General features: G+C 44.5%; 1 protein-coding gene across 1 annotated transcript in view; it reads left to right on the top strand.

Annotated features, from left to right (window-relative positions):
- Positions 1–5,461: 5,461 nt before the first annotated feature.
- Positions 5,462–16,370, top strand: part of LOC122564095 (eosinophil peroxidase-like) — a 40,250-nt gene continuing 29,341 nt past the window's right edge. Inside the window, exon 1 of the mRNA XM_043718656.1 lies at positions 5,462–5,531. Within this exon, the coding sequence (XP_043574591.1) occupies positions 5,483–5,531 (49 nt within the window). The 5' untranslated portion in view covers positions 5,462–5,482. The remainder of the gene's footprint in view (positions 5,532–16,370) is intronic.

Raw genomic sequence — 16,370 nt, forward strand, 5'->3', positions numbered from 1 at the left:
GGGAGACTTTTAATCTCTTCCTGAGTAACTGTTCTGTTCGGACCTCAAACGGGCAGGAGACTTCCTGGAGGCAGTGAAAACATTTTAGAAACATTCTTGAAGCTCTCTCGTCTTGTTGCCTGAACGTATATGAAAAATTATTCCAGGATTATTGCCAGGAAAATAATAACTCATAAAAAGTTATCCATAAACACTAACCTGATGGCAATTGTTTCTGCTAATGGTTCTTCTTCTTCACAGGTCTGACAATAATATTACAACCAGATTCCCAGCAAGGTTCCCCAAGTTATTACGGTTCCAGACCAGATGAGGGCGCATGAACTTGATCCCCTTCTTTATTCATCCAGCCCCTCAGTTGGCCACAGCAATTAATTTACAAAGCTCCCCCCCTTTTTGGACGGCATTCACCCAAGCAAACTGAATTAATGCTTTAAAGGACCCCATTTAACCAGGCTTTCTTGAGTTAATCAAAGCAAGTATTAATCGGTTGCTAGGTGAATGAAGAAACAAAAACACAACACTCGTACCTAATGTTTAAAAATGAGAAATGAATCAAGAAAAGAGATATAGGTTAAAAACTTTATAGGTGGCTCAAATCTCTATCTCAATCTCTGTTGGTGGCTCACAAGGGGTGGATAGTGAAACACTCATTGTTCAGGAGTCAACTTCTAGATTCTTTGCAAGTTGATAAAAAATCTTTTCTTTTGTTTTTCTTTTGACTGGCCTGCTCAATAAATAGCTTTGACAACTCAAAGTTAGACAGTTGATTATCTACAAAGCAGGGGTGACAAGTGGGTAGCTCTTTGCTTGTGATTTTTACAATGCACTAATGCTTGAACCTAGGCTGGTACACATGAGTATCCGAGCTCAATAGCACATCTTGTTCCACATATGTCGCACAGATAGACCATTTTTAAACTGACTTTTAAACCCTGTTCTTGTATATTCTTCAAAACGGAAGATCCAAAACATATCTTACATGCATTGCTGTGTTTTTCTCCTTCACCTCAAGGGTTGAGGTAACTCCCAGGAGATTACAATTTGGTTTGCCATGCAATTTCACCATTTGAGGCTTCTTTGACAGTTGCAGCTGTGACATTTCAGCATCTCCCTCCAGAAAGCCATTAGATTTATATCTGCAGTGTAGTCCCCCAGTGTAGCACGTCTTTGGGTGAGCCAGGTTTATGATCGTTAGGTGCAGAATTGGCCTTCAGCTGTGTATTGTAAATGCTGATTTCTTTTTTATTTATTAACAGGATGTGACCATTTCTGGCTAAGCTAGCATTTATTGCCCATTCCTCATAGCACTTTAGAAGGTGATAGCAAGCCAGCCTCTGGAAGTGCTGTAATAGACACCCACGATCATGTTAAGAAGGGAGTTCCAAGACTTTGACCCAGTAACAGTGAAGGAATGGTGATATATTTCTAAGTCAGGGTGAAGTGAAGCTGGGGGGAATCTTTCATGTGGTAATGTTCATATGCATCATATTATTGTCCTTCTGGGTGGTTGAAGTCACAGGTTTGATAGATGCTATTGAATGAGCTTTGGTGAGTTATTATAGTTCACCTTGTAGATGGTGCGCACTGTTGCCACTGTGCATTGGTGGTGAAGGAACAGAATGTTTTAAGTGGTGGATAGGATGCTAATCAACGTGGTTGCTTTGTCCTGGTTAGTATCAAATGTCAGAGTTGCTGAAGCTGTACTCAACCAGGTAAGTGGAAAATATTCTGTCACACTTGTGCCTTTTAGATGGTGAACAGGATGTGGGAAGTTAGGTGATGAATGAATTGATGCAGAATCTCCAGCCTCTGATTGCTCTTGTAGCTGATTAACATAGAACGCTCATCAAATAGTTCCAGCACTGAATCATCATTAAATACAGCTCCATATACACAAGGTTCCTCAAATGTTGACCACACACTATGACCTCAAATGTTACAGAAACATTTACATAATGATCATCAAATATTGACCGCCAAATAATGTTCTGGAAATACTTAGCCACACACAATGGTGAACAAACACTCGCCAAAAATTAAGGGAATGCTACACCGTTGGAAGTGCTGTCCACCAGAGAATATAGCAAAGTAAAGTGCAGGGTTTTTTTTTGTGTGATGGCAGAGGCCTTACAGTGGTTTCCTGATCTAGTAGCTGTGGGTTCATGTTCAGGACACGATGGTTAAAGGAGATGTGTTCATTATGTGGCCAAACAGTTTGAGGATCAACTTGCAAACCCATCCAACATAAGAGCAGACCAGACACTTGGTCAGTCATGTTATGGGAATTGGAGCATCTAGCATCACTATCCACAGTTCCAGACTGCAACGCATGTGGAAAAGTCTTACTCTTGGAGGGGCCAACCAGCTGGTTAGCCAGTGTGCCTCAGGTTGGTACCAACAATATGAGGTTGGATTTCCACTAGGCTGGGTTCCCCACTGACCTGTGCTGGTTATCCTAGCAGTGTGGGGACCTGCCTTTGGACAGAAATCTGACTGAGAAGGAGTTATATGTTTGTACTCACGTTTGTGTTCGAGTGTTTGATGCTCCTTTAGTGTGGGGTCATTTTTCAAGTGCACATTAACTCATGCAGTCCTAGTCACACGTTATTACCAATAACTCCAGCTATACACTGACCTACACAGAATGATCCACAGAGCACAATGGTCTCTGTGCTCAATAGATAATGAGCACTGACAGTAGAATATTTGCAAAAAGGTAAGGCATATTTTCTTTCTGTTTTTGGAGCTGCATAACTTTAAGTAGCAGCAAAAGAACGAATGAGTTACAAATGAACAAACATCTTTAAAGCGTTGTCTGGAAAATGATCATTACAGTGGGTAGTTCTGAATTTGGAGCAAAATTGCAATTGGATTCTCCTGCCCGACCGTAGCTTTCAGTGAAATTTTCATTTGTTATTTAAATTTATGGAGCAGGAATCCAATGTTTCCTAAAGGATCACAGGGCTTCCGTGCGCATTTGAACAATGATTGACTTTATAAGCCATTTCCCAAACAATTATCCTAAATACGAAGCTAAACGGATGGTACAGATTTTGATTTGATGCAATAGTACACGATGGGTGACAGAGAATGGGCAGCCCGTTTGTAGTCAATGGAAAAACAAGTAGGCAAGGATGTCAGCCGGCGGCTGGATTAATTTTGAACATTTTACACAAATGCACATTGTCAAACTCCAACCCAGCATCTGACTTGAGCCGAGCAAACCCTCAATGGATTGGAACTGACTGGAGTAGATTTCAAATGCTTGAAATTGCAGGCTGTGGAGCTCAATCAATAATAATCGGTTACAGTGACTGGTGTTACTTAAACCTCATATTATACATGACACGGATACTTGATTTAGTTCCTCAATATTGTTATCAGTTTTGTGATTTCCATGCATTTGATACCTGGTTAAACACAGGCTGTCACGCCTGTATAAAGCAGACGCGATACTCGTAACCTGAGTAGCCAGAAGGGGCGTCAGTGTTTGGGAGCGGCTCTGCTATTAAATAGACTGAGTCATTCACAGATTTAAAACATCTGAGACTTGCAGAAGGTGAGTGACAATCCGTCTGGACAGCGTTATCCCCAAATACTTCAGTGAGTCAGGCATATAGATTGTAGCGCAAACTGGACCACATATTAGATTGGAGATCTTTTAAGTTGTTATGAAAGGAAATCAATACATCCTTTCCTTATAGACAGTAATGTGATTGCTATTGGTGTACATAGTAAGGTAAAAGCATCTGGATGATTCAGTCCTATGTATTTGCCTGTGTAAGGAAATTTATAGGGTTTAACTGTTCCCACCATATAGTGTAACTGCGTCCAGGAGCAGCGCTCTGAAAGCTAGTGCTTCCAAATAAACCCGTTGGACCATAACCTGGTGTTGTGTGATTTTTAACTTTGTCCACCCCAGTCCAACGCCAGCGTCTCCAAATCCTGGAGATGTGTGAATTAGGAATATGAGTGTTAGGAGATCAGGAGGAGTCTCTGTGGTCTCTCTGCCATTTCACGTGCCATGGTCAGATTGTTTCCATTTAATTGTCTATCATCCAGAATTAATCATGGTGTCTCTGGATTTCATTAGTACATTTGCCTTTTACAGTCTAGTTATAAATTTTGTATATTATTTCTTTTGTTTTCATTTGGATTTGACATTTATGGCTGAGAAAGGAACTCTCTTCCTCAAATTGCAATTGACATCCAATTCCAAATTAGTAATGTTGCATCGGCTATGGTGAAAGAGGCATTTTTAAAATCATTCATAGATGTGAGCATTATTGGTTGGTTCTGAACTTTTTGCCCATCACTAGTTACTTTTGAGAAGTTGAGTGAGCTGCCTCCTTGAACTGCTTCAGTCCATGTGGTGTAGGTACAACCACAGCACTGTGAGGGTTGGAGGTGTAGGAATTGAACTGCAATGCTGAAGGAGCAGTGATATATTTCTAGGTCAGGATGATAAGTGGCTTGGAGAGGAACTTGCAAATGGTGGTATTGCTCTTCTCCTTGCAAATGGTCGAGGTCATGTCTTTGGAAAGTGTTTTCGAAGGAGCCTTGGCAAATTTCTGCAATGCCCCTGTTGAGAATGGTACACACCTCTGCTTTTTTGTGTTGATATGGAGAGAATGAATGTTTGTGGATTTGGTTCCACAATGGGGCTGCTTAGTCCTGGAGGGTATCAAGCTATTGCATGTTGTTGGACTTGTTCTCATTCAGGCAAGTGGGGAATATTCCATTACAATCTTGACATCTACCTTGTAGATGGCGAACAGGCTTTGGGAAATCTGGAAGTGAGTTATCTGCTGCAGGATTCCAAGACCCCTGACCTGCTCTCATAGCCATTGTATTTATATTGTGAGTACAGTGAATTTTGCTGGTCAATGGAATGCCCCACAATACATGAATAAAGTGGAAGGAATGAAGCTTTTTCCTAAGATGGAGGGGTCAATTACGAGGGTAGTCAAGTTAAAGGTGCAAAGGGGGGATGTTTAAAAGTGATGTGTGAGGCTTGTTTTTAGCACAAAGGGTGGTGAGTGTCTGGATTGCACTGCCAGAGGAGATGGTGAAAGCAGACACATTGAAGCATTCAAGAAGCATCTGCATGATTACATCAATGGAAAGGCAGTGGACGGATATGGATCCTGTAAGTGAAGACAATTTTAATATGGAAGGGCAAAACGTGTTGGCGCAGACTTGGAGGGCCTGTTCTAGTTCTTTGATGTTGAGAGTGTGCTGGATTTGTGATTGGATGCTGGACTAGGATACAACAGGATGACTGGTTTGGCCATGTGATTGAATGCTGTTGATGACATGACTGGATCTGAGGTTGACATGACTTGATGCTGGGTTGGGTTTTTTTTTGTAAAGTATAATGGTGAGATGTATGCAGGTGGATGCAGTCCCATCTCTACATTATCATCCTATCTTACAGATGGAATGTGTTTCTTTCAGAATGGCCTCCCTGTGGTGCCTGAGCATGGTCTTCCCAGGATTTCTCATGTCTTGGACCAATGGTGTTCATACAGGTAAGAGGCTGAGATTTGATTCTTGTAATGTCACAGAGTAGCAGAGAGATCCTGACGTCTCCTACATTTAAGGGGGATGATGGCAACAAACTTCATCATGAGCAGCAGATTATGTAGTGTCGTGAGCCAGCATGCCCATTCAAATTGGTAGATAATGGTGTGGATTTGAATTACTGCTCATAATCATGTACTCTAAGATCCACAGACTTCGCTTTAAATGACCCATTCATAGAACACTGTCTGCAACAGGGAAGAACTGAAAATTTAAGAAGATAATCTTTAGCAATGAAAAATACTCGCGTAAATGGTAAAATATTTAAGACCTGATAAGAAAAGTATGGCAACAGGGGAATTGGCAACTCTCTCAAATAATGACTTCAATACAGTTTGTCTTAAAAGGCCATGGTCTGTGGGAGTGGTCACCTTTCAGAGTTCATGAAGAAGTAAAGAGTTATTAGAGGCTCAGTGAAAATGTCTTAATAGCCTTGCTGAGATGGGGACACTTTACACTCAGTGGGCGGCACGGTGGCACAGTGGCACAGTGGTTAGCACTGCTGCCTCACAACGCCTGAGACCCGGGTTCAATTCCTGCCTCAGGCGACTGACTGTGTGGAATTTGCATGTTCTCCCCGTGTCTGCGTGGGTTTCCTCCAGGTGCTCCGGTTTCCTCCCACAGTCCAAAGATGTGCAGGTCAGGTGAATTAGCCATGCTAAATTGCCCGTAGTGTTAGGTAAGGGGTAAATGTAGGGGCATGGGTGGGTTGCGCTTCGGGCGGGTCGGTGTGGACTTGTTGGGCCGAAGGGCCTGTTTCCACGCTGTAATGTAATCTAATCTAATGTAATTTACAATGGCACAGTAATCCCCACTGGAAAAGTGAGAAGTTAAAAAGATCACCAACTGCTCAGATTGAGCAGTCTCTCCACAGGGAGTGGGTACTACAAGGAATGGCTACAAAAATCAATGCGAAGTATTATTAGAATAATAGAATACGTACAGTGTGGAAACAGCCCATTCAGCACATTGAGTCCACATGAACCCTCTGAACAGCATCCCATCCAGACCCAGGTCCAGGCCTCAGCATATCCCAATAACCCTGCAGTTCCTATGGTTAATCTACCTAACCTGCATAATTTTGGATTGATTAGATTAGATTCCCGACAGTGTGGAAACAGGTCCTTCGGCCCAACCAATCCACACCGACCCAGACCCATTTCCCTCTGACTAATGCACCTCACACTACGGGCAATTTAGCAAGGCCAATTCACCTGACCTACACGTCTTTGGACGTGGGAGGAAACTGGAGCAGCCAGAGGAAACCCACGCAGACACAGGGAGAATGTGCAAACTCCACACAGACAGTCACCCGAGGCTGGAATTGAGCCCAGCTCCTGGTGCTGGGAGGCAACAGTGCTAAACCGCTGAGCCACAGTGCAATAGCTGTGGTCACAGACCTGGAGACATCATGAACCCAGTAATGGAAATAATAATCAGTCAGAGTGAAAGGCTGAGCAGGACTGATCTAACAGTGACTGAAATTCTGGGATAGTTTAATCAGACTACAGGAAAGATGGAGATGCATCATAAGAAATGCAATAAAGTTGTGAATTATTTCTTTAAATTGTAAGGAGTGGAAGTCATTCAGGATCCAAGACCAAGCTCATTTTGGATAAGTGGTTGAACACCACATCCACAGTTCTACTTCATTCAGACAGAGCCAAGATGGTGAGACAGAACAGATGTATGCTTGTTGTCACACAAAAGCAAATTCCTACCTATTCAAGCAATCATCTACACAACCAACATGTTGCATTAATTCATTGATCCAATTGACAACCTGACTGATGAACTGAATCATTCACAAAATCCCATCCTGCCCTACAGACTCTATCTAATTAGCCACCCATAGGATACAAACTCCTTCACACATCCACACTGCCTCCAAAGGAGAAGATTACCTATTTTGGTGCACTTGTAAATTCATCACTCTGGCTTCACATACAAAACAATTGGGGAAAAAGACAAGGACCTAATAGGAGAAAATATAATTAATGGTCACAACATGTAGTTTAAAGTTGTGATTTCTTTTTCTAATCTTCACAATTATAGAAACAGGAATCAGAGATATGTTTGGGAGTGGCAGGGTGGTGGTGGTAGAGAGGTCAGTGGAGGAGGTGTAGTTTAATGGGTAAATTTGGATATTAGGTTATTAATGGGTTAATTTGAATCATGCATCATGGAAAATGGTGCAACATCACATTTAAAAAAAAAATCATTTGTGAGACATGGACATCCCAGAGGCCTAGGAAAGGTGGCGGTGAGCTGCCTTTTAGCTACAGTCCATGTGCTGGAGGTTGATACACAGTTCTGCCATGGGGTGGCATCGAGGTTTCTGACCCAATGATACTGAAGGAGTGGCAAAATACTTCCAAGTCAGGTTGGTGAATGGCTTGGAGGAGAACATGCAATGGGATATATGTGGAGTCTCTTCCAGAGAGTTGTTTAATTGGCAACCACCATTCATAACTGGATGTGGCAGGACTGCAGAACTTAAATCTAATCATTCGTGATGGGATTGCTTAGTTCCAGCTATCACTTGCTGCTAATGCTGTTTGGCATGCAGGTAGTCTTATTTGGTAGTTCCAAGTTGACACCTCAGTTAGAGGTATGCCTGGTGCTGCTCTAACGCACTCTCTATTGAACCAGAATTATTCCCCTGGCTTAGTGGGAATGGTTGAGTTGAGGTTTTGCTAGGCGATGAGGCCAATGTGCTGGAGTACTATTCTACTGCTGTTGATGGCTCAGAGTGCTGCAGTCTTGAGTTGAGAGGTCAGTTCAAAGTCTGTCCTATTTAGCACAGTGATAGTGTCACACAGCATAATAGAGGGCATTCTCAATGTGAAGGCGGGACCTCATCACCACAAGGACTGTGCAGTGGTCTCTCTTACTGATACTGTCATGGACAAATGCACCTGCAGCAAACAGAATGGTATGGATGAGATCAAATACATTTTTTCCTCTTGTTGGTTCTCCCACCATCTGTGGCAGGCTCAGTCCAGCAACTATGTATTTTAGGGTCCAACCAACTCAATCAACAGTGCTGCTGCCGAGCAACCCTTATTGGTGGACATTAGAATCTGCTACTTGGAATACAATTTACATCTATTCTACTGTCTGCTTTCTCCAAATGTTGCTCAATGTGGAGAAATACTAATTCATCAGCTGAGAGAGGACAGCATGAGTTAATCAGCAGGAGGTTTCCTTGCCCAAGTTTAGCCTGAAGCTATGAGACTTCATGGGGTCCAGAGTCAATGTTGATGACTCCCAGGGCAACTTCCAGCCAACTGTATTGCCAGCTCTCCTGGGTCTGTCCTGCCAGTGTGGCAGGATATTTTCAGGGATGATGGCGGTGATGTCTGCAAGGTATGATTCCATAAATATGACTATGTTAGGATGCATCTTGACTACTCTGTATAACAGCTCTCCCAATTTTGGCATTAGCTCCCACATATTAGTAAGGAGTTCTTTCCAGGGTCGCCAGGATTGTGTTATCTTGCATTTGATTATCCAGCATTCGATTAACCAAACAAAATATTCCCCACCTGTGTCCTTCAGATGGTCAAGGGTCCTCTGTGGTTGTGCCTGCCTCCACCGCCTCCTCTGGCGGCTTGTTCTGTTAATGTAACATCCTCTGTTCCCCTCTCACCTTGGACCTTTGCTCTCTAACCTTGGAATGGGGGTCTTGGCTCTTCGTCCTGTTAATGCCCCTCATGATTTTGTGGACCTCTATGGGGTTGCCCCTTGGCCTCCAGTGCTTCGGTGGGGAAGGTTCTGCCTGTTCGGCCTCTCCCTGTGGTTCAGAGCCTCTGGGCCCGGCAGCATCCTTGTTGGTTTTTTGTGCACCCATTCAGGTTTAGCAGCATCCTTCCCATGGAATTGCAGGCAGGGCTGTGTGTGATATTCTGGGGTTGGCCTCGCCAGTGTCCTGTACACCATGGCTGGCATGCCGGCTCTGGTCCTCGGTGCACTGGCTGGTGGGGGAGGGCATGCCGGACACCCTCTTCACCACCCTATTGGCCTGTGGCTCTGCTTTCAGGGAGCTGTGCACCTGTGCCCCGGGTCTCTTTGTTCGGCAGTGGGGGGGTCCTGCCCTATTTGCCTTTCCGGGATACGGAGCCTCACTTTTTATCTATGCTAACATGGTGCCACTGTTTAAGAAGGGTAGTAAGGACAAGCCAGGGAACTATAGACCAGTGAGCCTGACATCGGTGGTGGGCAAGTTTTACATTACATTACAGTGTGGAAACAGGCCCTTCGGCCCAACAAGTCCACACCGACCCGCCGAAGCGCAACCCACCCATACCCCTATATTTACCCATTACCTAACTCTACGGACAATTTAACATGGTCAATTCACCTAACCTGCACATCTTTGGGATTGTGGGAGGAAACCGGAGCACCCGGAGGAAACCCACGCAGACACGGGGAGAATGTGCAAACTCCACACAGTCAGTCGCCTGAGGCGGGAAATGAACCCGGGTCTCAGGCGCTGTGAGGCAGCAGTGCTAACCACTGTGCCACCATGCCGCCCACAAAGTTGTTGGAGGAAATCCTGAGGGATGGGATGTACATGTATTTGGAAAGGCATGTGTGGGAAATCATGTCTCACAATATTGACTGAGTTTTTTGAAGAAGTAACAAAGAGGATTGATGAGGGCAGAACGATAGATGTGATCTATATGGACTTCAGTAAGGCGTTCAACAAGGTTCCCCATGGGAGACTGATTAGCAAGGTTAGATCTCATGGAATACAGGGAGAACTAGCCATTTGGATACAGAACTGGCTCAAAGGTAGAAGACAGAGGGTGGTGGTGGAGGGTTGTTTTTCAGACTGGAGGCCTGTGACCAGTGGAGTGCCACAAGGATCGGTGCTGGGTCCTCTACTTTTTGTCATTTACTTAAATGATTTGGATGCAAGCATAAGAGGTACAGTTAATAAGTTTGCAGATGACACCAAAATTGGAGATGTAGTGGACAGCGAAGAAGGTTGCCTCAGATTACAATGGGATCTTGATGGGCCAATGGGTTGAGAAGTGGCAGGTGGAGTTTAATTTTGATAAATGTGAGGTGCTGCATTTTGGGAAAGCAAATCACAGCAGGACTTATACACTTAATGGTAAGATCCTTGGGAGTGTTGCTGAACAAAGAAACCTTGGAGTGCAGGTTCGTAGCTCCTTAAAGGTGGAGTCGCAGGTAGATAGGATAGTGAAGAAGGCATTTAGTATGCTTTCCTTTATTGGTCAGAGTATTGAGTACAGGAGTTGGGATGTCATGTTGTGGCTGTACAGAACATTTTGTGCAATCCTGGTCTCGTTCCTGTTGGAAAGATTTTGTGAAACTTGAAAGGGTTCAGAAAAGATTTACCAGGATGTTGCCAGGGTTGGAGGATTTGAGCTATAGGGAGAGGCTGAACAGGCTGGGGCTGTTTTCCCTGGAGCGTCGGAGGCTGAGGGCTGACCTTACAGAGGTTTACAAAATTATGAGGGGTATGGATAGGATAAATAGACAAAGTCTTTTCCCTGGGTCGGGGAGTCCAGAACTAGAGGGCATAGGTTTAGGGTGAGAGGAGAAAGAAATTAAAAGAGACCTAAGGATTAACGTTTTCACACAGAGGGTGGTACGTGTGTGGAATGAGCTGCCAGAGGAAGTGGTGGAGGCTGGTACAATTGCAGTATTTAAAAGGCATTTGGATGCGTATATGAATAGGAAGGGTTTAGAGGGATATGGGCCGTGTGCTGGCAGGTGGGACTAGATTGGTTTGGGGTATCTGGTTGGCATGGATGGGTTGGACCGAAGGGTCTGTTTCCATGCTGTACATCTCTATGAGTCTATGACTCTATGGTCTCCATCTGCCATTCCTCGGTCATTGACCCATTTGATCAGGGTCCAGTCATGCTCTGGGATATTCTTCTTCACTGTCCACTGCATCATTGGTTTTGGTACCATCTCAGGCTTATTAACCATGCCTGCTGCATTTAGGTCAAAACCATTTGTACAGGGGGGTGGGGGGTGGTGGGCCTGGCACCAGTCTTTGTGGCATGCTGCTGGTTGCAGGCCTCCAGGCCAGGAGTTGACCTCCGCCACCACCTCTGTCTCCTCCTTCTGGCTGGCTCTGTGTTTATTTGTCTGGCGCCGCCTGTGTTCCATGTGATTGCACCTTGCTAACCAGTCTACCATGTGGAACCTTGTCAGCACAAAATTGCTTGAAAGTTCCCAAGCATGCACTCAAATGAGATGCATGCACTCAAATTTGGAATTTATTGTCCCGATTTTAATCCCATCACTGGTGATGGATGTGCTAGTTGCCCATCTCGATTATTCCCTCCGTACGTTGCCATGTCCTTTTCTATCTATAGGATACTCCTTAAGGACTAACTTTTAGACTAAAAATTTGGGCATTTGGTCAAAAATCTCGTTATGTGGCACAATCACACATTATAAAAACAGGCAAAGTCACTGTCATAGGGCTGTTCTTTCATTTGAGAGAGACAACTGGTGGAGGTTTCTCCTTGAGAGGAGAGAGGTTGAGAAGGAGAATCCTTCATAGCATTATGTTCCTTTGAAATGCTGTGGCTATCTCCTACAGTAAAGATGATACACAAGATGTTTCTGCAGACTGTGCTGAATATGCAAAATGGAACTTTATAGAAATATTGCCTTTAATTGCAAAGTAAAGTCTATATAAAGTTGAAGCATATGACTTAAAGTAACTTCCATTAAAACACTTAGTTGCAACTTGGAATAATAATGCTTAACCCACCATCCATTCCCTGGTTATCATGATATTTTATACATAAAAGAAATGAAATTGAAGATAATGGAATGAATTTGACACCATCACATTTATCCTAGTTAATTTTCCTGAATTCTTGTAACTTTTTCCCTTTCATTCACTTTTGCTAATACCTCAGTGATCAGATGGGGCAATGGGCGGAGGAGTGGCAGATGGAGTTTCGTTTGGATGGATTTGGGTGCTGTATTTTGGGGGCATGGATAGGGCTAGGACTTGTACACTTGGTGGGAGAGTCCTGGGGAGTGTTGCTGGGTGGGGAGACTTTGGGGTGCAGGTTCTTGGTTCCTTGGGGATGGGGTCATAGGTGGATAGGGTGGTGGGGAGGGTGTTTGGTGTGCTTTCCTTAGTTGGTCAGTGCATTTGGTGTAGGAGTTGGGAGGTCATGTTGCAGCTGTGTGGAGGCTTGGTTGGGCCACTTTTAGAATATTGTGCATAATTCTGGCCTTCCTCCTATCGGAGGGATGTCATGAGACATGAGAGGATTCAGAGGACATTTACAGGGATGTTGTCGGGGTTGGAGGATTTGGGCTGTGGGTGGGGTGGGGACGGGTTCTGAATGGGCTGGAGCAGTTTTCCCTGCAGGGTTAGAGGCTGAGGGATGACCTTGTGGAGGTTTGTGGAATTGTTGGGGGCATGGATGGGGTGGATGGACAGGGTCTTTTCCATGGTGTTGGGGTTCTGGAACTGGAGGGTGTGGTTTGGGGTGAGAGGGAAAAAATTTAAAAGAGACCTAAGGGGCAACATTTTCACGCAGAGGGTGGAGCATGTGTATGGTAGGCTGCAGGGGAGATGGTAGTGGCTGGTACAATTGGGGCATTTGGGGGGCATCTGGATGGGTGTGTGAGTTGGGGGCTTTGGAAGGATGTGGGCCAGGCGCTGGCAGGTGGTTTATGCTGGAATGTCTAGTTGGCATGGACGAGTTGGACCAAAAGGTTTGTTTCTGTGTTGTATATTGGAGAAAGGCCAATTTTATCGGTATTAGGCAAGAACTGTCAAAAGCTGATTGGGGGCAGATTTTCGCAGGTGAAGGGATGGCTGGAAAATGGGAAGCCTTTCAAAACTGAGATAACGAGAGCCCAGAGACAGTATATTCCTGTTAGGGTGAAACGAATGGCTGGTAGGTGTATGGAATGCTGGATGGCTTGAGAAATTAAGGTTTTGAAAAAGAAAAAGAGGGAAACTATGGCAGGATAGACCGAGTGAATCCTAAGAAGAGTATAAAGGCAGTAGGAGTATACTTAAGAGGGAAGTCAGGAGGGCAAAAAGGGGACATGAGATAACTTTGGCAAATAGGGTTAAGGATAATCCAAAGGGTTTTTATAAATACATTAAGGACAAAAGGGTAATGAGGGAGAGAATAGGGCCTCTCAAAGATCAGCAAGGCAGCCGATGTGTGGAACCGCAAGAGATGGGGGAGATACTAAATGAGTATTTTGCATCTGTCGTAACTGTGGAGAAGGACATGGAAAATATAGAAAGTTGGAAAATAGATGGTGACATCTTGAAAAATCTCCATATTACAGAAGAGGAGGAGCTGGATGTCTTGAAATGCATAAAAGTGGATAAATCCCCAGGAACTGATCATGTGTACCCTAGAACTCTGCAGGAAGCTAGATAAATGATTGCTGGGCCCTTTGCTGAGATATTTGTATCATCAATAGTCATGGGTGAAGTGCCAGAAGACTGGAGGTTGGCTAACTTGATGCCACTATTTAAGAAAAGTGGTAAGGACAAACCAGGGAACTTTCGACCGATGAGCCTAACATTGGCGGTGGGCAAATTGTTGGAGGGAATCCTGAGGGACGGGATTTACATTTTTTTTTGAAAGACAAGCTCTGCTTAAGTATTAAAATGGCTTTGTGCATGGGGAATCATATCTCACAAACTTGATTGGGTTTTTTGAAGAAGTAACAAAGAGGATTGAGGGCAGAGCGGTGGCCATGATCTATATGGACTTCAGTAAGGCATTCGGCAAGGTTCCTCATGGGAGACTGGTTGGTGGGGTTGGATCTCCTGGAGTGCAGGGGGAGCTGGCCATTTGAATGCAGAGCTGGCTTGCGAATGGAGGATGGAGCATGGTGGTGGAGGGTTGCTATTTGGACTGGGGGCCTGTGGCCAACGCTGTGTCACGGGGATTGGTGAAGGGTCCACTAACTTTTGTTATTTTGTATGAATGATTTGGATGTGAACATGGGAGATATGGTTGGTAGGTTTGTGGATGGGGCTGGGGCTGGGGGTATAGTGGATAGGGGGACGGTTGTCTCGGGTTGCTTTGGGATTTTGATCAGATGGGCCAATGGGCTGAGGAGTGGCAGATGGAGTTTAATTTAGATGGGTGTGAGGTGCTGCTTTTTAGATGGGGGAGGGGAATGGAAGCAGATCAAGGTGGGACTTATATACTTGGTGATATGTTCCTGGGGAGTGTTGCTGAGTGGGGGGGTCTTGGGGTGCAGGTTCATGGTTATTTGGGGGTGGAGTCACAGGCGAATGGTGTAGTTGGGAGGACTTTTGGTGTGCTTTCCTTTGTTGGTCAGAAAATAGAGTGTAGGAGTTGAGGGTTCATGTTCTGGCTGTACAGGTTGTTGGGTGGATTAATTTTGGAGTATCGCATGCAATTCTGTTCTCCTTCCTGTCGGAAGGATATTGTGAGACTTGAGGGGGTTCAGAGGGTATTTACAGGGATGTTGCTAGGGTTGGAGGGTTTGGGTTGTTGTGGGGAGGGAGGAAGGCTGCTGAGTGGACTGGGGCTGTTTTTCCTGTACAGTTGGGAGCTGAGGGGTGACCTTGTAGAGGTTTGTGGAATTGTGGGGGGACATGGATGGGGTGGACAGACAAGGTCTTTTCCCTGGGGTGGGGCATATGGAACTGGAGGGTGAGGGTTAGCGGTGAGAGGGGAAAGATATAAAAGGGACTTAAGAGGGTGGTGTGTGTGTGCAGTGGGCTATATGGGGGTGGTGGTGGAGACTGATGCAGTTGCGGCATTGGGGGGCATCTGGATAGGTGTGTGAGTTTAGGGCGAGGGGTTGGAGGGATGTGAGCCGTGTGCTGGCAGGTGGGGCTGGGTGAGGTTAGGATATCTGGTCGGCATGGACAAGTTGGACTGAAGGATCTGTTTCCGTGCTGTACATCCCTGGACTCTGACTGTTTTAGCTGCTGCCTTTTCCTGTGGCTAGGTCAATGCTAAGGTGGTCTATCCAGTTTAATTTCTTTGTTGCGACTTTGTAGTGATTGATACAACTGAATGGCTTGTTTGGCCATTTCAAAGGGTGGTTGAGAGTCAACCACATTGCTGTCTGGAGTCATAAATAGGCCAGACCAAGTGAGGATAGCAGATTTCCTTCCCTGAAGAATATTACTGAGTCAGATGGCTTTTTCTGACAATTGACAATATGGTCATCAGTAGACTTTTAGTTTCAGATTTCTTTTATTGAATTCAAATTCCAACATCTGCCATTGCTTAGAACATTAGCTGAGTTTCTGGATGGAATTATATATAATAATTCTACTAGGCCATTACTCTCCCCTCTATTTGGCCTATTGTACCACCTCATTGAAGATGTAAACACAAAATATAGGCCAGTTAGCTTAATAGCATAAATCATATTGAAAATATGTGAAACTATTAGTAAAGTTGTCTTCAAATATCCTAGCTCAGATATATTCAAGATAATCAGGCAGGGTCAACATAGTTTTGTGAAAGGGAAATCATGTTTGAATAATTTATTAGAACTCTTTGAACTCCAATAGTCAGAGGGAAACAAACTTGTAAGGAGATCTCAGCTATCTATAAGAATAATAGGGTAGTTATGGTAGGGGATTTTAACTTTCCAAACATCGACTGGGACTGCCATAGTGTTAAAGGTTTAGGTGAAGAGGAATTTGTTAAGTGTCTACAAGACAATTTTCTGATTCAGTATGTGGATGTACCTACTAGAGAAGGTATAAAACTTGACCTACTCTTGGGAAATAAGGCAGGGCAGGTGACTGA

Source organism: Chiloscyllium plagiosum, chromosome 28 (assembly GCF_004010195.1).
Source record: "Chiloscyllium plagiosum isolate BGI_BamShark_2017 chromosome 28, ASM401019v2, whole genome shotgun sequence".
Taxonomy (NCBI): Eukaryota; Metazoa; Chordata; class Chondrichthyes; order Orectolobiformes; family Hemiscylliidae; genus Chiloscyllium; species Chiloscyllium plagiosum.